Source organism: Sinocyclocheilus grahami, unplaced genomic scaffold (assembly GCF_001515645.1).
Source record: "Sinocyclocheilus grahami isolate Dianchi unplaced genomic scaffold, SAMN03320097.WGS_v1.1 scaffold836.1, whole genome shotgun sequence".
NCBI classification, from domain to species: Eukaryota; Metazoa; Chordata; class Actinopteri; order Cypriniformes; family Cyprinidae; genus Sinocyclocheilus; species Sinocyclocheilus grahami.
In genome coordinates, this window is record NW_015506015.1 from 336,905 (window position 1) to 360,513 (window position 23,609).

Genomic DNA, 23,609 nt, shown 5'->3' on the forward strand with positions numbered 1-23,609 from the left:
CAGTTATTTAGACCAACACATTTAACACTTGAAATATGTTTATTTGCCACTTTGTCACACATAACATACACATATCACTGATAACCGATAACACTGAAATTTAACTGTATGTAGAGCAACTGTAGTGAATTGTAGTGAATGTGACCGAATAGATGAAAATAAAACTAACAAAATAAACAATCACACAGGTACAGCGCTATCTCAATTTGTTATGTCAGTGCTTATATGCCTCACAAATGACAACTAAAGGTTTGTGCACTTTGCACACAAGCCTGACACTGAACACCAGATCCTGCTCCTCTTCCTCTTCTATTGACCCTCCTGCCTGATGTATACCTGTGGCCGGGTGGTGACTGTGTTTCGTTTTTATCCCACATCTTCCCATTGCCTCTGTAACATGGTTTTGAAGGTGAGGTGTGCCCTCGAAACCTCTTCATATGTGGCATGACAAGCTCTTTGACCAGCTCCTTGATGAATAGCCATCATGCATTGGTCACACCACCCATGTAATCAGGGTGTTGTGCAGTGAAGGTGTAGGCCAGGGGTGGAAAACATCTGTCCTGGAGAGCCACAGCCAGCAGAGTTTTGCTCCAGCCTTGATAAAAACTCACCTGCCTTTAGCTGTCTAGTAACCCTTAGACCTTGATTAGCATGTTCCTGTGTTTTTGATTAAGGGTTAAACTATTTCCTTTATAAACAAACACAGTTTTTGTATTTCTACATCAGTTTTACACACATGGGTCTAAAATGACCCGTATTCATTTCCCATGTTCATTTCCAATCATGCCTGAGTGATTCTTTGCTGAATCTTTGAAAGAAATGCATTTTATCATTTATTATACCAGGTATTCATTCAAATATCTTTTGGATTTCCATAAATCATTCTGTTTATTTGTCCTTTCTTTACTTTATAAAACAAAACACAGTTTTTGTATTTCAACATCAATTTTACACATGAGTCAAAAATGACCCATATAGAAACCTATAAATTAAAGAAAGGAAAAACTGTGTTTGTTTATAAAAGGAAGGAAAAATAAACAGAATGATTTGTGGAAGTCAAAAACAACATATAATGGAACACATAAACACATATCTGGAATAATAAATGATAGAAAAACATTTCTTTCAGAGATTCAGCAAAGGAACAATCATCCATAACTGAACATAGGAACTGAATACGGGTCATTTTAGACCCATGTTGTGCATTAAAGGGGTAGTGATACAAAAACGATTTTTATTCAAAAAGTAATACAAAATAAAAATAAGGATTTGTGATGATCAAAAAACAAGTTAATTGAGGAATTCCTGGAATTCTGAATGATAAAATAAATTTCTTGCAAAGATATAGAAAAAGAAACTCAGTCGGGTCACTTTAGACCCATATTGTGCATCAAAGGGTTAAACACTATTTAATACGAATGATTAATATAAGAGGTAGACCGATTTGTGTGGGCCTACTCTTTCCTTTCATTTATATTTTATTAATTTTGGACTGTAATGTTTATGGAAGTTTATGGACTAAATATAGTATGTGACCCTGGACCACAAAACCAGTCTTAAAATGCACGGGTATATTTGTAGAAATAGTCAACAATAAATTATGGGTCAAAATAATCGATTTTTATTTTATGCCAAAAATCATTAGGATATTAAGTAAAGATCATGTTCTATGAAGATATTTTGTAAATTTCCTACCGTAAATATATCAAAACTTAATTTTTTATTAGTAATATGCATTGCTAAGACTTAATTTGGACAACTTGAAAGGCAATTTTCTCAATATTTTGATTTTTTTGCACTCTCAGATTCCAGATATTCAAATAGTTGTCTCTTGGCCACATATTGCATCCTATCCTAACAAACCATACATCAGTGGAAAGCGTATTTATTCAGCTTTCAGATGATGTATAATAAAAAAAAATGGACCCTTATGACTGGTTTTGTGGTCCAGGGTCACACTTTTTAATACAAATAATAAACGTTAAATTCACGTTATTAGGCCTAAATGCTATAAACAAGCAGGAACAAGTCAGTTTACATATGTAAACAACATGGTAACAAAAAGAAAAGCAAGTGTTAGTGAATTCAATACTGTTTTTGTTTTGAACTGTCAATCACTTCCGACAGCTGCATAGCAACAGTCGTCAAGATCATCTTACTCTGTTGTGTCCTGGCGCCGCGCGTCCACGCAGTCGCTGTTCATCTTCAAACGTTTAACGATCACTCTTTTTAAGATAATAAACTCGTCTCTGTTGTATCTGGAGACGTATAGCGCGTTATGACGGGCTCTCGGCAGAATGATCACCGCGCCAGCACGCCAGATGGGTGATTGTATTGTTGTTGTCGACTCGCTCGACCAGCCAATGAGAAGCTGCACGAGAGGAGAAAACACAACACATGTCGACGTCACAACCACTCTTTAACAGCTGTGCAGAAAAAAAAGACTTGGGTATAGTGTACTTTATAAATGCAGCGTCTGCAATATATCAATGAGCAAAGTGAAAACTAGCAAGATAATTCACATAATGGCTGTGTGCCAAAACCTCCGAGTAGTCTTTCTAGATAGTGTGTTCCAAACAAGCGAGTTCACACAGCGCTACACAACGCGCTCTACTCGAGGTGTGGACTCTGGAGGTTTTAAGACAGCCGTTGTAAGCAAGGTCAAGTACGTGCCCTGCTAATGCAGGATGAACATAATAACACATTTGAGAACTCTGAATGTCTATAAAATTAATTACGCCAGTGCACAAGTGAAATTCAAAGTGTTTCTTGCAATACAGCGTGTCTATTTATCTGTAAAAAATATTAAAGCTATGCATGGTGTTTCTTTGTCTGCTTATGAATGTTCAAACGGACAACAAGTGAAGACTGACCAAACACAACACTTAAAACCTAAATGTTTGAAAACAATAAAGTCGATGCTTACCAAATACGTGAAAATATCCTGTTATTGGAAGCTTGCAACGTTCAAGGTTCCGACGACAAAGCGATTACTCAAGCATCCAGACTCAGGCTACACCTCTAGCTCACTGTTGCCAACTCTCGCGAGACAAATAAGCAAACGCAGCTTCAAATACAAGCCCACTGTTTTTTGATAATTTATTAATATTGGCTATTCGAACCAAATCTACTCTTAGCATTAGTATAGGCCTTCTTGTTTTTTTTTGAACAGCCCGTTATAATTAATAAATTACAAAAACATTGTAAAAATAAAAAATTAGGCTACCTTATAAAGGAAAAAAGTCATCCCCCTCCTCTACGTCTACTACTATCATCGCTTGGATTACAGCGTCACGCGCCTTCTTTTTGAACATGATTTTTCTTCAATTCCTCATTGCGTGCGGAGGGGGCAGAATATTTGACAAATTAGGCTACAGCACTCATATTTTTTGCACTGATTGGCTATTAACTGTGTGCAGACAGAGTGTCAATCAATGCATTGGAGAATACAGTGAACATAAATGAAAAGAAACGAAGTTGCTTGTCAGGTTTTCCTAACAAGCAACCATATTTTTTAAAATAGGATTTTTTCACGCAACTTTACAAAAAAAGAAGCCCAAAGTCGCGTATAATACGCGGATTTGGCAACTCTGTTGCAACTACAGTACTTCTTCTTCTTTTTTCTTGGCTTTTGCAACTTGTAATTATTGCATATCGCCACCTACTGTACAGGAGTGTGTAAAGGGACTTGGCAGATACTTTACTTGGGGTATACTTAAATAAAAATTAAAAAAACACAAAGGGGTTTCCTGCCATTTCCCATTTCCTGTCATCTCTGCCTGTATTCATGGTATTTACTGCATCTAAACAAAACATGTTCTACGTCTTCCTTGGTTTGACATCTTGTACATAATCCATTACTCTTCCCTGTTGTCTGCAATGTATCATTCAATCCAGTATGACTTAATTTCAGCCTTGAGTATACTACTTCTTTTCGCCTGTTTGCAATATTTATCCTTCTTCCTCCTACTTTTGCCTGGTTTATATGATAATGTTTAACTACAAGTACTTCGAAGCCTTTGCCCTGGTCTATTGCGCTACAATATCGCCCTCTGCTGGATAGATGGCTTCTTACACATGAGAGCTTACTCGGTTACCCACTCAGGCCTTTATCGGTTATGTGCTAAACAACCATTTGACATGTTTTCATTTAAATAAATAAAATAAAATGTGGCTCTGGAAACACGTGCATATTCTGATGATGCCTTGCCTCTTTTCATTGTCATTTTAGAAATGTGACCCTGGACCACAAAAACTATTTTTTGAAATTGAGATTTATGCATCATCTGAAAGCTAAATAAATAAGCTTTCCATTGATGTATTGTTAGGATTTGACAATATTTGGCTGAGATACGAATATTTGAATATCTGGAATCAAAATATTGAGAAAATCGCCTTTAAAGTTCTTAGCAATGCATATTACTAATCAAACATTAGGTTTATATTTGCGGTAGGAAATTTACAAAATATCTTCATGGAACATGATCTTTACTTAATATCCTAATGATTTTTGGCATAAAAGAAAAATCGTTCATTTTGACCCATACAATGTATTGTTGGCTATTGCTACAAATATACCTGTGCTACTTATTACTGGTTTTGTGCTCCAGGGTCACAAATATAAAAAAATATATAAATGTGGTTTGGATTTACTGTGTCCATATTTATAATATTGAAACTAAAGTTTACTATTTTGACATAAAATATTTATATAAAACCACAGTTCATTCAAGTGTATTGTTGTATTGTTTTACATTTTATTTGTTCATATATACAATGTGTTCGTTCATTTTATAGTATCTTTAGGTCCTTTTCCCACACGTTGCTTCTTTTGCAGAGGGAGCTGATTCACATGTTCACTGTCCTGATGAAGGAACAGACATCATAATGTATTGCACAGGCAGGTTTAATAAGAGTTTCTTAGACAAGATCTAAAGACATATCACTTCATATCATTAAAGGGATAGTTCACCCAAAAATGAAAATTTGATGTTTACTTACATACATATAAGTAGATTCCTGCGGCCCATAGAAACAGTCACTAATGAGGCATCTACTTGTATAAATCTATGTCTACTATGCCAGAGCACGTACACGCGTCACGTGCCGGATGTTGTGAACGCGCTCAGACATTGCGGTGGATCAGAGGTAAAAAATGATATAAATACTTTTCAGTTTCTTGCACAGACTGATCATTTCGTGTCTTAAGACCTCAATGTATCGTCACGAGCCGCAGGGTTTAATTGGGTTTTGTCTGTGTATGCTTTTTTGACTCTCAAAGCCGTGGAGCCTATAGACTGCCATTATATGACTGACAGACTGCAACGGTTTGAGTTCAAAATCTTTGTTTGTATTCTGCTGAAGAAACAAAGTCACCTACATCTTGGATGCCCTGGGGGTAAGCAGATAAACATCAAAGTTTCATTTTTGGGTGAACTATCCCTTTAAAGGATTTTAAATAGAGATATTATTTTTTTTAATAAATCTGAAAAGTAGAAATGAGAGACAGAAGTGACCTACAGATGTTTCAGTGCATGGCCTCTTCATGGTGTGCTGGAAACTTGGGGAGGCTCTGGGGTCTTTTCTCACACACTTTTTGTGTGGAGGTGGCTGAACCACATCTGCATTTTCCTGCTGAAAGAACAGACATCATCATGTAATGAGAGACAAAATCTAAACATCACTTCTAATGGAAAATAATACAAAGGATTTGAAATAGAGAGGTTATTTATTTATTTATTTAACGTATCTGAAAAGTAAAAATGAAATATAGGTGGAACTTACCAAATCTCCAGTGCTCCATGGGCACGGCCTCTTCAGAGTGGATTTGGTTGCTCCCTGTAGAGACACAGAGAGTCCTGGTGATCTCTTGAGGGACATGGCAGGCATAGGTGCTTCCTTTGAGGATGCAGTGGTCACAGGTGCTCCCTCTTGGGACGAGGCAGGCACTGGTGCTTTCTCTGGGGACCTGGCAGGAACAAGTACGTCCTCAGCAGTTGCAGTGGACTGGTGCTTCCTCTTGGGACGAGGCAAGCACTGATGCTTTCGTTTGAGACGAGGTGGGCACAGGCCCTTTCTTTGGGGACAAGGAGAGCACAGGTACTTCCCCAGTGGATGAGGCAGGCACTGCTGCTCCTTTTGGAGTCTTAGCAGTCCTTGGTGGTGGTCCCTTTGGGGGGCCTTAGGGGCAAGGGTGTTAAGATGACATCCCTTTTTAGAAAAAGTCTCATATTTTCGGAGACTTTCATTTCCCCCCTAAATCGGTGTCTGGCAGGCACAGGTGCTCCATGTGGGGACCCATCTGCCATGAGTGCTTCCTCGAGGGATGAGGTGGAAACCGATTCTTCCTCTTGAAGCGAGGAGGCCACTGGTGTTTCTTTAGGCACTGGCGCTTCCACTTGGGCTGAGGCGGGCACTGGGGCTTCCTCTGGGAACCTGGTGGGAACAGTTGCTTCTCCAGGGGATGAGGCAGAGACTGGTGCTCCTTTTGGAGTCTTGACAGGCCTTGGTGGTGGTCCCTTTGGGGGCCTTAGTGGCAAGGGTGTCAAGATGGCATCCCTTGTTAGAGAAAGTCTCATGTTTTGGTGAATTTTCAGTTTTCCCTTCAGTTGCTGCCTGGCAGGCACAGGTGCTCCCTGCGGGGACCCATCTGCCACCAGTGCTTCCTCAGGGGACAAGATAGGCACTGGTGCTTCCTCTTGGCCCAAGATGGGCACTAGTGCTGCTTCAGGGAATGAGCCTGGCATAGGCACTTCCTCTTGGTCTTCCTCAGGGGACCTGGCAGGCACAAGTGCTCCCTGTTGGTACTGAGGAGTAACAGGTGCTCCTTGCGGGGCCTCCAATATTCCCCACCACTGGCCTGAAGTGAGGTCCCCACACTCTTTCTTCTTAGATGATGAGCACAAAAGATCTTCCACCTCCATTATTGCCCACCACTGCCCTGCGAGGAGGGCCGTGAAGAGCTCATCCTGCTCATCAGTGGAACTGTAGTGCAGGGCTTACATGCTCAGTATGGTGGATAAGTGTCTTTGGTGGTGGTAAGACACCAAATGACTCTGAAGGCTGTTTGTGTGCAACAATTAACTGTATGTGAAACACTGTGGAAGAAAGAGAAGAGCTGTGTAAGCCCAGAAGCTGGTTACTTTAGTGTTTTAAAATTCATATTATTCACATTATACAAAATTCATATTGTGGGCACTAGTGCCGCTTCAGGGAATGAGCCTGGCATAGGCACTTCCTCTTGGTCTTCCTCAGGGGACCTGGCAGGCACAAGTGCTCCCTGTTGGTACTGAGGAGTAACAGGTGCTCCTTGCGGGGCCTCCACTATTCCCCACCACTGGCCTGAAGTGAGGTCCCCACACTCTTTCTTCTTAGATGATGAGCACAAAAGATCTTCCACCTCCATTATTGCCCACCACTGCCCTGCGAGGAGGGCCGTGAAGAGCTCATCATGCTCATCAGTGGAACTGTAGTGCAGGGCTTACATGCTCAGTATGGTGGATAAGTGTCTTTGGTGGTGGTAAGACACCAAATGACTCTGAAGGCTGTTTGTGTGCAACAATTAACTGTATGTGAAACACTGTGGAAGAAAGAGAAGAGCTGTGTAAGCCCAGAAGCTGGTTGCTTTAGTGTTTTAAAATTCATATTATTCACATTATACAAAATTCATATTCCAACAACAACAACAACAAAAAGAAAACATAACACATCACAAGAATATGTAGATATCCTTTCAGAAATGAACGTGTTGTGACGATCACACATTCACAACCTTGACATTTTTAATTATTATTTTTTTAAGATTCTCTTATGCTTTTTTCATTGCTTGTGAATGAACATACAGTAAGGCTGATAATGACACACCATGAGTTGGTACACTACTTGTTCCTGTCTTTCTTTTTTGGGAAAAAAAGCTAAACATATCTACAAAAACCTATTAAACCTTGAAATCAAAACTGTACATTCAAATTTACATTACAAATGAATGAGGATTTGTATATAAAAAAATCAGTTTGCATGGTTATATCTATACAAATACAGATATCACCTTGATGATTGAAATTATGCTTTTCTCCCAATATCCATGACAATATATCAGTTATATTTTCTGTGTAAATTGTACATCTCAGCATGATCTTATGCATGATGATCAACATATTATTTAATGGCACAGCCAAGTCTAATATTCTCCCCAATACTGTTAAATAATAATAATATTAATAACAGCCCACAAGAGCTAGCGAAGAGAACTCATGTTTAAGCAAGTCTTTTCAAAACCTCTCTCTCGAGTGAGATACAGATGTATACAACGTGTGCGTTTGGATGTTTGGCATTTTCGTTAAGTGTAAGACTACGTTTGTGTACCGTGTATGTGGTGTGGTTATGGTTTGAACACACAGTCTCCTGTAGCAGGGTTTCATTTAGGCACTTTTGATATTCTGGATCCAGTGTCAGACTTCAGTATGCTGCTGCTGCTGATGTTGAGAGTCCAGTGGCGATATGACGAGCCTCTGAAACTGTGCTCCCTCCTCCTCTCCACCACTCTCGTAATCGCTCATCATCACTTCTGACTCCTCGTAGCAGGCGGACATGTCCGAGCAGGACGCCGTGGACGTGTAGAGCGACAGCGACATGTTATCAGCAGCAGGGGGATCGAAGTCACAGCCGTAGCCCAGCGGGAATCCTCCGCGCCGGTATCCTCCGGTGGAGGACGATGTGATGGTGCTGGTGGGGTTGGTCTGGGGTTCGGGGTCTGATGAGTAATGGTGGTGGGGGAGGAATTGGGTGAGGCTGTAGAGTTGGGGTAAGGGTGGGCGCTGGCGTACTCCGGACCCTCTGGGACTAGAGGGGGTACTGTTTAACGCTCGCGTGGCGGGCTGCAATGTGTCGTAGCGCTCTCCGTACACCGGCACGGGCGGAGGAGGGGGCAGGTCATCATGGGACGGAAAGTCGTCGGGTGGGGGAGGGAAGTCGTTTTCGATGTCGTATCCGCCCGGATAGTAGTCCGTGTCCAGCAGGGCGGGATCACTGTAAAGGGTGGGTGGGGCCTCCACTACCTCATAATGAGGAAACTCCTGGATTCCAGGAAGTTGAACGCTCGGCATCCAGTCAGATGTGTCCCAATGATAGCCTGTCGGACAAAAATAATAATAAATATCACCGTGTCACAGATACGAACAACAACAACAAAAAATATTATGATTAGATTAGGTTACACACTGAAAAAAAGGCTGGTGTCAATTCAACTTCAGAGAGGTCCATTTTGGTTTTGAAAATGGCATTCATAACCTATTTTACTTAATATTAACTCTTTCCCTGCCAGCGTTTTTGAAAAAAGTTGCCAGCCACCGCCAGCATTTTTAATGATTTTGACTAAAATTTCATGGCCCCTAGAATATTTTGTTGTATGAATATCTGAACATGCAATATATCAAAATAAAAACAGACCCTCTACTTTTAATACTTTTACTTTTAAACAACAAAATCTGTTTTATTCTAGCTTCAAACATTCTTCTTTATAAATATTTGAATGTAGTTTCATAAAAAAAGCAACATTTTGAGCAAAAAGCTGAGAAAATCGCATTTTTATCAAACATCTGGATCATATTCAGTACTCTTATCAAAGCAAAGATGCAGTAGATCGCTTCCATCAGCACTTCTAAAGCTTGCATAGTCCTTTACCACTTCCTGGATTGACATTTCACTCGATAACATTAGGCAGTTTTCATTTATATGCTGTTTATTGTTGATGATCGCATTATTTTTCATATGCTTACATATGAGATCACTCGTTTCTGCGTCTTCCTTATCTGTGTTTTTGATTAAGTGATTCTAAACTCATCCAGGAGGTGCATAATAGCACCCCCTAGTGTATAATAACAAGAACACGGAAACCCGGAAAATTCTGTGTTTGGCCGGGAAGCGTTGTCTCATGAATAACAGAAAATTCTGTGTTTGGCGGGGAAGCGTTGTCTAACGAATAACGGACAATTCCGTGTTTGGCGGGTATATGCTGTTTATTGTTGATGATCGCATTATTTTTCATATGCTTACATATGAGATCACTCGTTTCTGCGTCTTCCTTATCTGTGTTTTTGATTAAGTGATTCTAAACTCATCCAGGAGGTGCATAATAGCACCCCCTAGTGTATAATAACAAGAACACGGAAACCCGGAAAATTCTGTGTTTGGCCGGGAAGCGTTGTCTCATGAATAACAGAAAATTCTGTGTTTGGCCGGGAAGCGTTGTCTCATGAATAACAGAAAATTCTGTGTTTGGCAGGAAAGAGTTAAAGTAGTATAAAAAACAGAAGTTGAGCAGGAAATTCATAAAACGATGCTAGCCATCAATCCCTTCTTTTAACGCTTCTGCCATAACTTGTATTACACTAATGTTAAGTTACATCATCAGGACGTTTTTATGTACAATAATATGCACTTGTTTCTATATTAAACAGTAACAATTGCAATTTATTCTGTGAATAGAAGTTGAATTGACTTCAAACCACTCAGTTAATACCAGCCAAGTTATTTAAAACCAACAGCATGCAACGTCAGTATCACACCAGCACAATACAGATCATTCAGCACAGCACAAATATTACTGGAGTGCACACAAATATACACACCACACATGTACATTTAACTCTGAATATGTATATTGTTTGTGGATTTACAAAACAACCTTGACAACATGACAGTTAGTCAATGCTTTCAAAGATCCATTTGTCCACATTATATTATTAGCCAGAGTGTTTTCTGGTTATTATTATGGATTTTGAGGGAATTTTTGAGAGATGACATCAAGTTAGACTGGAAACACTCTCTCACACACACAAAAACTTTTTATGACACGAAGCTGTGACAAAAATTGCACAAGCCCCATTCATTTCTAAATAACAAAAGTAGTGAGTTGATTTGAAAAAGGAGAGTTAATTTGACACTATTTTTGTCACAGATTTTGTGGACATGCAGAGTTTTGTTATATTGAAGGGCGTAACCAAGCCAAAATAAAACAAAAAATCGAATCGAAAGGCTTCAGGCAAATTGTACAAAATAAAAATAAATCACCTCTTGGGTTCTTGTGTTCATGAGCCGAGAAAGACTCTTTAGATAAAAGGCAAACAGAATTGCAGAGAAAAGAGAGTTAGAGAAAATGTCTGATAAAAAGAGTGCAGGACAAGGTGGATACAAATGTGGGAACCATGAGGGTATGACACGATCTTCATGCCATTTGCTTGCACAGAAACATGGCGGGAAGGTGAAATCAGTCTTGGTAAGATTGCAATTTTCCACCTCAAATTAGCTGAACAATCATGTGCCACTGAAATCAAATGAGGCACCTGATTGGCTAATGAGGCATTTGATCGAATTTTTTAAGATGTGATTAGTCATTTTTAATTTCTTTGTCTCTGTAGATATAATTTAGGTGAAGAAAATGGCATTTTGGAGACCTAATAATCACCAAACGCTAACGACACAGATACCCAATAATCAGCATTGAAGCAGCAAAATACTACCTTCTTTCTCCACCGAGTCAACAACAGAGCTGACAAGGTGGATTACTGTCACTAGGGAGGCTTGTAAAAAGGGCAGATAAGAGAAATCTAACATTAATTTTTCAGAAGTAAACATTACAGGAAAGAAACACTGGAAGGCAAGATTGCAAGGGAGAGAGGAAACAGAGACAAAAGCGTTTCTCACGATGAGACATTGCATTCTGACATCTGACAAAACTGATGGATTTGAACTGATTGACTGGCACTGTCAGAACAACAGATACTAACTGGATTTATGGGATTTTGGCTTCTGCCAAGGGTGTGATCTAAGGGATGGGTTAATGGCAGAAGGATTCGGTTGTGTCGGTAAGGCACACGTCTGGGTTGAGCTCTGGTGAAGGACAGTGGGAGTGACGGCTGATGTTGTGCTCATGATTACACACATTAACAGAGTGATGAAAGGAAAGATCAGGAAAATTCTCAAAGATAAAAGAGAACAAAGACACTCTCTGGCCCCAAACCAAAACCAGCAGATGGAGAAAAATGAAAGAAGCAGGGTTCACTCTTTAGAGGAATATACGGGTACATGGCCATAAGAAAATATGAAAAATCCATTCAATATAATGCATTAGTGTTTATCAGAGATTCAGTGGGGGAGCTGTTAGGTCAAGGTCGTGGGTTGAAAAGGTCAAATGAGGGTCAAGAGTCAATGGTTAGATGACTGCAGTCCCCTTCACATGACTCATGTCAGGTCAAATGACATTTGAAAAATCATCTAGCAGGTTCAGACACGATTGTTCAGCGCTGCTAATGCATTCATTGATTGGAGAGCAGCGACAGAATTTGAGATGTAACTTCTCTTATGCCGAGTTCACACTGCACGATATTAGCCCGATTTTTCACTCGCCGACAAATGCTCGACATCGGAGTGACACGCGAGTGACAATCACGCAGTGTGAATTATCAAAGACGCGATCTGAGGGAATCGTCGCCGACGGCCGCAAAATATTTGGCATGCTAAATATCTGGAGCTTTTGGCGATTCACGATCACGCAGTGTGAAATGAGTTCTGACTGAAAACTACATCGGCGATGACCTACAGCCAATGAGAGACCAAGATACAGGGCTGAGGGAAGCTCGGGGAGGAGTTATAGACCAGAAAATCAGTATTTTAATAGATATATGAACAATTATATCATACAGAAACAAGCACAAACATTTGCTTGACCAGTCACAACATCAGCATAACAGTTACTGCAAAATTTTTTAACTCCAACTCTCTTTGCAGAACACCCAATCCCTGTTCCCTGCATCTCCCTCCTCCATAATCTGTTTTTCTTTTTCTCCTTGTAGCTGGAAATCAGCTCACAGACAAATAGCGGGCTATATATATTTTTTAATAATTACAGTCTCGCTGGAGAACTCCGGTCTGACGCACGCGGGTTCTCGCGTTATTTCTTTATCACTTCTCATGTGTTGCGGACCAGACAGAGCTGTCGGCGATTCTTCCTATTGCGAAGTCATGCAGTGTGAAGTCGCCGATCCATCGTGCAATATGAACACAGCAGCAACTGAATGCTACCCCAGATAGTCACGCAGTGTGAAAACAACGGCGATCCGACAAGTTTGAAAATCGTGCAGTGTGAACTCGGCATTCGTTTTCACACAAGTTTTTGTTTGAATTAAACTAATGCTGCTAAAATAAAAAATAAATAGGCAATGGATAAACTGGCTAGATAACCATTCTGCAGTGCTACTAACTAAAAATATAAATAGTTTTTTTTGTAATTAACTATATTTTATTTAAGTTAATTATTTTAGATTAAAAACCTACTGAAATAATAACTAAAACTGAAATTAAATAATGCCAAATAGGAATATGTAGATTAAATATGACAAAAGCATATACAATTACTAAAAGATAAACTTAACATTAAACGAAAATTAAAAACAAACCTAATTCAAAATATGAATAAATACTATAAATATAAATAATACTAAAATAAAACATCCTGGCATCCTGACCCATCCCTAGTTTCAATACATTTCTCAACACAACTATCATTTGTTGCTTTGATCAGCCAATGAAAAGCTGAAACTTGTACTTGAAGTACTGTTACAAGGTTTGACCTGACCGCAAAATAGTGCATGGATATGCTATAGCTTGACAGTTTGTTCCACACAGTTCTGTCATAAGTCATGTGAAAAGGCCTTCAGATACAGTAATCAGGATCAACAGAAACGTTGTGTTGTGTGTGCTGGAGACCCATCATGTGTACTTTTCATACCCTGCTTTTACACTCTGAGCTGATGTCTTCAACCATCCATTGGCTTCATTAAGAGACAAAGAAAGGAAGGGGAAAAAAAGATGAGAAAAGATCCAAAATATGAATTTCACACAGAGAACTAATAAAGATACTATATAGCTCATTCTCAGATGTTGCCTTGAAATGATGAAAAACTTATGAGAAGTTGCTCTCGGCAATGGCAAAAGAAAAAGACGAGGGGGCTTAGAGGGAAGACAAGCTTTCTTCTTTTTATGCATTGAGAATTTCGCAGGGCCTTTAGTGATCGCTTCCTTCCACCGTGGGCGAGTGTTCACTTACGAGCAGGCCTCTATTTAAAACCTTGCTCGGTGTCTGTGATGAGATTTGATCCAAATGGGAGCTGAAGCCCCAGTGCAGCAATAAGGAAGAGAGAGAGAAACGACATAACACATGACCCAAAAACATATCAACCTTTACACTCGGTTACATCAGTAAAATAAAGACAGACAAGGTTAGCAGATGTTCAAACAAAACAAAAAAATAAATAAAAGAACATGCAAGAGATTTAGATTATGTTTGGAATAGAATACTAGTGAAGTTTCTACACTATGTATGTACTGTGCAGTATGTAGAATGTTTAATGAACAGAAGTAATACCAGATACAGGTTTATTTATGAGATGATAACTAAACATCAATCAAGCTCGAGTAAGATTGTGTCACAGTGTGCGGCACAGGACTGGTGGAAAAAGACAACTGTAATGTATATGCTATCCTTGTAAGAATAAGGTTTTGACAAAAAACAAACATTTTCATAAAATGATAAGCTTCACATTTCAGTCAACTATTTTATATAGTTATAGAAATAAAAATAAATATATTTTTGAATTAGAAGAGTTTGCAGGTGTGGTTAACAATGTTTTTTTTTCTAAAAACTGTTTCTTCGCAAAAATTTTTGTTTAAATTAATACACAGCATTTGTTGTATACTGTCAGTATGTATCACAGTATAAAGTACACTAGGTGTTTCCATTCCAAACATAGCCTTTATTGTCTGCTAAAGAAGTATTCTTTCAATAATATAATAATAATAATAATATTTTTTCATCTAGTTTACAGAGAAACATACTGTATAAATCATTTTGATATCTGTCACAGAAGTATTTCACATATATTCTGTAGTATAACTGGCTGGTTATGATCTAGCAGTCATCTATAAAATGAGTAAAAGCAAATGCATTCTATTCCATACATACCATTGTCGTCACATGACTCGGACTGGAAGGAGCTGAGAGAGTGGACCTCAGACATGCTGCCTCTGGTGTTGTAAGGATGACAGGCGCTGTCCTCTACCGGTTTCTTACTTAGACACGGATCCAAGTCCACTACTTTAGCTGTGAGGAGAAGAAAACTGTCACACAAACTTTCCCTCACTTTCGGAGCCCATAAAATAGATTGTCTTACAAGTCAAAAGCATGACATTCGGATTCCGGATGGGTTTCTGTACATACCATCGTAGTCATATTCCCAGCTGGGCTTCTGTATGGAGTCACTGTCAGACACGGAGTTGGAGGGTGGGGGAGGAGGCAGGTTAGGTGCTACACTACAGACAGCCACCGTCTTCCTGTGCCCGTGCGCTGTATCGGGGTTGAATGTGCTGAATTCTGGGTGCTCTGGTATGGCTGAGCCCTCAAACGAGTTGCGGTCCAGATTGTTGCGGGAGTCGCTTGGAATGCTGGGAGTGTAGGAGATGGGCCGTACAGGGACCTGCGGCGGGATGTCGGAGTAAATGTTCTTGTTGAGTCTGGAGTCAAAGTACGGCCGATGGAGGAAGGCATGCGAGGCTCCTGTGCCTACACCAAGCTTGTCGTCATCGTCAGATTTGGACTTTGAGCGCCGGCAAATGCGCTTGCGAACCACGACGAAGAGTATGACGAGAAGGAAGATGCTGGCAACAAAGACGACGATTCCGATTACTTCCTCCAGGCCGATGTTCCAAGAGGTGGAGACAAATTCGTTGCGGATTTCGGAACGGAGTTCACAATGCTGCCCACTGTAGCCCGCAGAGCAGTTACAGTTGAAAGAGCCGTACGTGTTCTGGCAGTGACCACCATTGCCACAAGTGTTCTTCAGACACTCATCTACATCACTGAGGCATCTAAACACACATACAAGCATGTACTGTAAATACACAGCTGCATATTCAGTCTACACTTTCAAAAGTTTGAAGTTTTCTGAAAGATGTCTCTAATGCTTGCCAAGGCTGTGTTTATTTGATCAACAATACAGTAAAAATGGGAATATTATGAAGTATTATAACAATTTTAAATAACTGTTTTCTATTTGAATATATTTTAAAATGTAATTTATACCTGTAATGTCAAAGCTGAATTTTTAGCAGCCATTATCCCATGAAAGTTGAGAAATCACTCTAATATGCTAATTCTAATAAAACATTTTTTGTGGAAACCATGATACTTTTTTTCAGGATTCTTCAATGAATAGTAAATTCAACAGAACAGCATTTACTTAAAATGGAAATCTGTCACTTTTAATCAATTTAATGCATCCTTGCTGAATAGAAAATATAAATATTTTTTTTTCATTTAAAAAGTCTCATCTAGGTATCATCTCAAGAGAAGTAGCATCTCATAAAGAAGCTTTTCATTATGCCCATTTAATATATGTTTGACTTATTCAATCAAGTCTCAGTTTTATTAGATGGGTCAAAGGATGTACCTGTCTCCTTGGAAACCCAGCTCACACTCACACACAGGACCATCCAGGCTATCAATGCACTTGCCGCTGTTCTTACACGGGTTGTCTGTGCAGTATGGACCCAGCTGACACCTGGTAGAAAATTACAAAGAGCCAAAATGTCATTCAGAAGCTTCACACATGCACAACTTTAGATAAACTTTAAATAGGAATAACTGTGTTTGGATAGTTTTTAATTGCAGTAGAAATTTCTCAAAGAGAAAATGGATTCTGTCTTACTGAATTAAATCTGATTATCAATCACATCGCCTTCCAAAGCTTCTGATTAAATTTCCAATTTAATAGGAATTACTGAGAATGCCGCATGGATTTCTGAAGTATTTTTCTTTAGTTTGAGTCACACCATGAATATTAATGAAGTTTAATTTATGAAAATATTGACAGAGCTTACTTTTATTTGCCCTACACATGGAGTATACAAAATGTCATTAAAATGGAAAAAATAACTAATTTAATGAAATATCAAACTTTAAAAATAATTAGACAGAGGAACATGGTGTAATGCTATAAGGTCCATGTAAAATTTCAATTAAAAGTATTGGGAACAAATCAGAGATTTAACATTTAAAATAAAAAAAATAATGAAAATTAGACATTCATAACAGTGTCATATAATGGAGATGATTGTATATTTCTGTATTCAGACAGTGTACATTTATCCCAAAAATACCTGGGCACTTAATCCACTCTTAAAAGTGTATGATTGTCATTGCACAAACTATCAAAATTGTTTTTATTCGAACAAAGATAGCACATGGTCAGAATGATCAAAGTTATCAAAAAAGATGAAATATTAATGTTCAAAAATAATACAAAATGTACCTGAACACCTTTTTAAAATAAGAAAAGTTTTCTGGTCAAATTTGAAGCATGTCTGTTCTGTAGATAATGCAATGAATTTGCACCTACATATACTAAAAATGACAGAGACTTCACATCATTTGATTGCAGGTACAATGAAAGTATTGCTCAGTGTCAGAATAACGTCTGTGGTTACAAGTGCATGTGTTCTCACCGTTGGCCAGAGTATTGTCCTCTGCACTGACAGTAGAAGTCTCCTCCTCGTGGGATACATGTGCCTCCATAGAGGCAGGGATTAGAGGCACAGGGGCTGATAGTGACTTCACAGTGAGTGCCCATGAATGCAGCGGTGCACTTACAGAAATACCCTACAACACACAATAGAGCAAAGCATATTATTCAGTCCTATATCTGACTGAACTGCAATGACTACAATCAAAAACAAACCAAAAATGGCCAAACATACCTCCGTTAGGCAGTGATGAACATGTGCCTCCATTGGTACAGGGGTTACTGGAGCAGCCCTGGAGTGGAGGAGCCAAGCTGCAACCGGCAGCCGCCTCGACCAGCTCCTCCAGGACTGAGCGAACTCCTCGAACCTGAGATAGCGGCAGCTCCCTCCCATTAAACACGATCCCCTCGAGACAACCCCGCAGCCCATTTACCACAAGTCTTCCTGAGCCGGATGTTGGCCGTGCATGACCCCCGAAGTACATGCTGGTGTCCAGGTTGAGGGTGCGGAGAGTTCCCGGAGCTTTGCCAGACGCAGCGTGGACCTGATCTAGGACCAGTCTAGCATAGTTACCATCTACCTCAAGAGAGACAGTGTGCCACTGTCCGTCACTGACCTGGGTACTGTGCACAGACACCACACCAGGACCACTGCCGCAGTCAAATGTGTACTGCAGGCGGCCGTTCACAATCTGAAACACACACAGATAGTTTTGTATTTCATGCTGCCTCAATATAAGAATGGCAAACATGTGGAGTCAATTCAAATATTTAGTATCTCAAATCCACATTTAGCCAATTGACATTATATATTTATATTTCTAAAATAAAATAATATAAAATATCAAAACAAAAAAATATATAAGCTCACGCAAACCATTAAGTTGTATGTTGTATGCATAAATATATAAAGGAGGCTCTCTCCAAACCTATTAAGTCACCTAAACAGATAACCAAGGTCAATTTAAAGCACATGCATTGTTTTGGGCATGCTATTTTTTGCACATTTTGGGCATCACAGGCATATTCTGTGTAAGCCCCATTTTTGGACAGAAAACAAACTTATGACGGCCAAAAATGTGTGCCTATAAAAATTTATGTCTGAGTAGGCAGTTTATCAGTTATTTTTAAACAGCCAAAAAGATGACTCAGTGAAGTACTTCAGGTGTGATATTAAAGTATTCTGGCATCAGCCGATTGATTAAACAAATGAAATGAGGAATGATGCTTCAGGGATAAGCAGAAACAGATTATTATAATGTAAGAGCAGGGAGATGACACTGCTTGCATTTGAGTCCCAGACTCCTTTGCTCTTTCTGTCAGCTGTGCGGTTTTCCCTCACCAAAGTGGAATGCGTGAGAAAGAGCTCCCCTCTCTTCTCCCAGCTCCAGAATATCTCTCATTCTGTTTTCTCTTCTTTTTTTGGAAGGATAGAGGGGGTTAAAAATACACACTCACCTCCAGTATGCTGTAGTCTGTGCCTTTGGCATACATGACAGTAGCGTGGCTGGAAAATGTTCTCAGTCTGAGGGACAGCTTCATTTCTTCCTTATTCTCGTTCTCCATCAGCCTGTACCGTGCATATCCATTTCCGCTGAATGTCAATGACTGACGCTCTAAAACACACAGCAAACCAAAACAAATTAGTGATGTTATCATAATGTCCACACCCAACACTACATTTCTAATGCAGCAAAACTAAACGTCCATTTCATGAACAAAACATTAGTGCTTGTAATGCTGTATAAAACACAAACAAATCAGAATTCATTATGCAATGACATTATCAGTTCAATTTTAAACAGCAAACATGCAAATAATAAAATCTAATTCAAAATATTAAACACTTTAACAGTATATAAATGATACCAAAATAACACTGATCTCCATGCATGGCGGGGTCCCTTCATTTAATATACATCTATTGTTGTGTACTATAAATACAGCAGGACAAGTTTAACTCAAGTAATATGGATACTTTGAGCAAGTAGCACTAATAAAAGAATGGGACTTCAATACTGTGCTTTAATAGAGAGTGTGAGTTGCACTAATATGTGTGTTCATACCTGAGCACTCTTCCTGTTTTCCCTCAGGACAGATGCATTTGAATTTGCTCTGTGTGGGATCTTCTACACACTCCAGGCCATCAGGACAGGGGCTTCCCTCACAGAGTTTACTCAGGACAGGACACTCAGCTCCTATAATCACACATAAAAGGGTTATCATCACTCTAGAATGGAAGTGAAATACATCTTTGAAATATTTGGTGTCTGTATATCCGTGTTACCTTCACAGAGACATTTGGAAGTGCGCATGTGACGTGGCGTAACAAAACTAATCCTAGCCGTGCTGTAGGCCGACACTGCTCCCGTCTCCAAGGAAACGGTTTCTTGGCAGTAACTAAGAGGACAGTCCAAACCAGCACAGAGTTTCTTCACAACTCGTACAATACGGACTCCAGTCATCTCTTCGATTACCCCAACTGAGGCGTTCAGCTTCCTGTACACCACCTCCTGGGGCTGGAATGGACTTCCTGACCTTTCTAGAGCTAGAAGTACTTCTAGGTCACCGGAGGCATCGGCAGCAGGTTGCAAGCTGACTAACTGCACATCTCCGCGTCTGACACCGGCGATGTTCCGTAAAGCCCGCAAAAAGTTCCGCCAATAATCTCCGATAAACTCCTCCGGTGCTATTGCAGAGAATCGCACGGCGATGGAGTTATCGAGCGCTTGTGCTGTTGCCTGCCGAACGTGAATATTGACTCGGGCTGCTACAGTAAAACGGCCATCTGTCACTGTAATGTTAAGGACGTATTGACCAGCATCCAGATTCCCACGGGCTACAAGTTTCCCATCAGCAGGAGAGACAGAGAAGAGGCCAGAGTTTTCGGAGGCGGAGGAACTATCGGGTGTGAGGCTGTAGGTTAGAGTGTCGTAAACATCCTGATCAGTGGCGTGGATTTTACCCAAGACCCCGCCTGAATATTCGTCTGTTGCGGTGGTGATAAAGATGTCCAGGGGAAGAATGACAGGAGGGTAGATGCTCTCCTCGATCAAATGTACACTCACAAATGCTGTGGAGACCAATGGTGGCCGACCGCTGTCTGTTACCTAGAGTAAAAGAGCCAAGAGATTTAGGATACAGAATTGCAGCAATTAGAAAGATTTAAAGGAGACTTTTTATGTCCCTTTTTACAAATAAGTCTCATGTGTCCCCAGAATGTGTCTGTGAAGTTTCAAAATACCCCACAGATCATTTATTATAAAATTTTGAAAATGTCTATTTTGAGTGGAAGCAAAAACACCCTGCCTTTGTGCATGTCTCTTTAAATGCAAATGAGCTGCTGCTCCCCGCCCCCTTTTCCAGAATAGGGCTGTGCTTTTACAGCTAGTACCTCAGATACTCTGCTAAAAAAACGTGTTTGATTTTGATTATCATGTCTATCACGTTGAAATCATGCGTTAAACCATATTAGTTTAAACTTCTGATATATGGTTTTCTGAGCGCACACATCCAAAGCACACGCACAAAAAGCGGCTGTCACACGACATGTGCATACTAAACTAAGTTCTCTTTCATGTCTTATTGCACATAAAGGGATAGTTCACCCAAAAATGAATATTCTGTCATTAATTACCCTCATGTCGTTTCAAATTAAGATATTTTTTATGGAATCTGAGAGCTGTCTGACCCTCCATAGACAGCAATACAACTGAAATGTTCCCAAGTCCAGAGACATAGCAAGGAGATCGGTAAAATAATTCATGTGACATCCGGGGTTCAACCGTAATTTTACGAAACTACGAGAATACTTTTTGTGCGCAAAAAAAAAAAAAAAAACGACTTTATTCAACAATTCGTCTCCTCCGCGTCACCCTGTAGCGCCATTTTGGAGAGTATCAGCTGCGTCAGCTGTTAAATAAATAAACAAATCCACTGCTCTCTTGACTCTTTTGAGGCTGGGATTTTAAATAATGTTCTGTGCTCGCCTGTGCAGCCAAAGACAGAACAGTTAGCATGATTTGCTTGAACTTTCGCCATGGCATTAGAACTGCTACACCACTGGTAGAAACGTGGATGGAAACGTGAAGATTAAGGGGCAGTAATATTATAATAAGATCCCCTTTCTATGTCACGGGGGGAGCGAAATCTGACAAACTTTTTTTTACATGCTTGCAGAGAAAGGCTTACCAAAAAAAAATACTGTGTTAATCTTTGTCATGTTTCCTGGGTTAGTAGATGCACTGGGGACCTGATTATAGCACTTAAACACAGAAAAAGTCAGATTTTCTTGATATGTTCGGTTGGGTTGGGTATCAGATCACTAACACTAATTTGTGGTAATGATGATGTTTGCTTTAGCAAGCACTGGCGAGTATTTACAGAAGAACTCATAAAGGAGTCCGTTTCAAAACAGTTTTGATTTCATACCTCCTATGATACAGTGGGGCAAAAAAGTATTTAGTCAGCCACCAATTGTGCAAGTTCTCCCACTTAAAAAGCTTTACAGCACAGAACATCAAGCACCATATATGTTGTTAACTAAAACAATAGATTATTAGTCTTCTAACATATGGTGCCAAATTATCAAATCAGCTGTTTGAAGTATAATTGAGTATTAAGGGCAGAACGACTTTGACACTTATTTTCAGCCACTCCATGCAAAATGTGCAGTCACAGTCAGTAGAGGGAGCACTCGAGCCTGGATTTACTCTTGAAACAATGGACAGCTGCACAAGTTTGAGCCTGGCTCACGTTATTTACTTCTGTTCCATCCTCTTGTACCTATCACTTTGCCTCCCATTTCACAGTCCCTATTAATTTCACAATTTTACAAAACGGGTACAATTTGTAGCCCTAATAAAACATTAATGAAAAAGTAAAAAAAATTGATGATATATACAAATAAATTTGTTGACATTGTATTAATTCAAATACTAGAGGTTGTGGTCTTATGTAGTACATCAACCCTGTTACCATAATAAAATGTTACATAAATCAAAGATATACATAACAGCATCTGTCCTTTGAAAAAGTCAAATGCAATTTATTAAGACTTAAAGACATCTTTTGTTTAAAATCTTACAAAAACTACTTAAAATTTACTATCAAAATTGAAAAGTGGCCCATTGCATAGAATGACCTCCTACTGAACAAAGGAAACAGAACACCTAAAAGAAGAGGAGACTGGGAATAAGACAGCTGTAATGATTTTCTTACAGGTCCTCTCCTCTGCTCAAGTTTTCATGGCTGCTCCTTCATCATACTCTATTGACCATGCCTGGCCTGTGTGGGGAGTACTGAACAAGCACTGCTTCACCTCAGCTCTACTATTCATCTATCTCAGACCTCCAGTGATAACTGAAAAAGACCCCTACAGCTTTAGTGAGAGTTGGAGAGTCAGAGGGAGACTGAGGTCTCACCTGGGCCTGCAGGAGGTAGAACTCTTGGGTCTGGCGGCTCAGAGTTGCCGCAGAGACCAGCACGCCCTGAGAAGTGATTTGGAAGGCATCGCCCTCGTTCCCACTGATGATAGAAAACGTGAAAGGAGGTCCATTGTGGGAGGCATCACGGTCAGACACGGTCATCTGGAGAACACTGGTACCGACTGGCTGGTTCTCCTATACAACATATGCAGAACATGTTAAAGGTTTTATAATTTAGACCTACAACATTCACACTTTTTTTAACATCTTAAGGCGAATTTGGCATGTAACAATTTTTACAGCTCACATTGAGAAGCTATGATTATATTTAATATGAGCCAGCAAGCACAGACATATCTGGTGACTAATAATGATTTTTCCAATGTTCCAAAAGGCAAATGGGAACATTATTCGAAATGCATTTAATTTCCATAATGATGAATTTCAGCGTGAAACACAATAATCTGTGGGAAATAATGTAGGGAGTCATTATTTCCTATTTTATAGGACATATATTATCATCTACTATCTACTGATATTTGTTTGCATCATAAAAAGTAAACTAAAAAGCTAAAGATTTGAAAGCTTAGGTGTTTCATTTCATTTCTTT

General features: G+C 39.6%; 1 protein-coding gene and 1 long non-coding RNA gene across 8 annotated transcripts in view; both read right to left on the bottom strand.

Annotated features, from left to right (window-relative positions):
- Positions 1-2,340: 2,340 nt before the first annotated feature.
- LOC107562736 (uncharacterized) lies at positions 2,341-3,041 on the bottom strand. The gene is made up of 2 exons (XR_001606025.1): positions 2,927-3,041; positions 2,341-2,371 (listed from the first exon to the last, which is right to left on the bottom strand). It is a non-coding gene; the product is annotated as an uncharacterized lncRNA (long non-coding RNA).
- A 4,614-nt stretch (positions 3,042-7,655) lies between these two features.
- Positions 7,656-23,609, bottom strand: part of LOC107562748 (protocadherin Fat 1-like) — a 104,485-nt gene continuing 88,531 nt past the window's right edge. The window contains exons 17-29 of one of the 7 annotated variants that reach the window (XR_001606028.1): positions 22,997-23,194; positions 19,861-20,683; positions 19,640-19,771; positions 19,032-19,189; positions 17,809-18,265; positions 17,557-17,710; positions 16,503-16,613; positions 15,275-15,921; positions 15,020-15,157; positions 13,787-13,829; positions 11,520-11,579; positions 11,071-11,106; positions 9,086-9,130 (exon numbers count right to left, since the gene is read on the bottom strand). Coding sequence is in view for 6 of the 7 variants with exons in the window: in XM_016247451.1 (XP_016102937.1) it covers positions 8,451-9,130; positions 11,071-11,106; positions 15,020-15,157; positions 15,275-15,921; positions 16,503-16,613; positions 17,557-17,710; positions 17,809-18,265; positions 19,032-19,189; positions 19,640-19,771; positions 19,861-20,683; positions 22,997-23,194 (3,534 nt within the window). In the remaining variant the exon portion in view is untranslated. Of the gene's footprint in view, positions 9,131-11,070; positions 11,107-11,519; positions 11,580-13,786; positions 13,830-14,104; positions 14,166-15,019; positions 15,158-15,274; positions 15,922-16,502; positions 16,614-17,556; positions 17,711-17,808; positions 18,266-19,031; positions 19,190-19,639; positions 19,772-19,860; positions 20,684-22,996; positions 23,195-23,609 lie in introns of those variants that run through there. The other 6 variants (XM_016247453.1, XM_016247452.1, XM_016247451.1 and 3 more) reach the window with 6 other exon arrangements.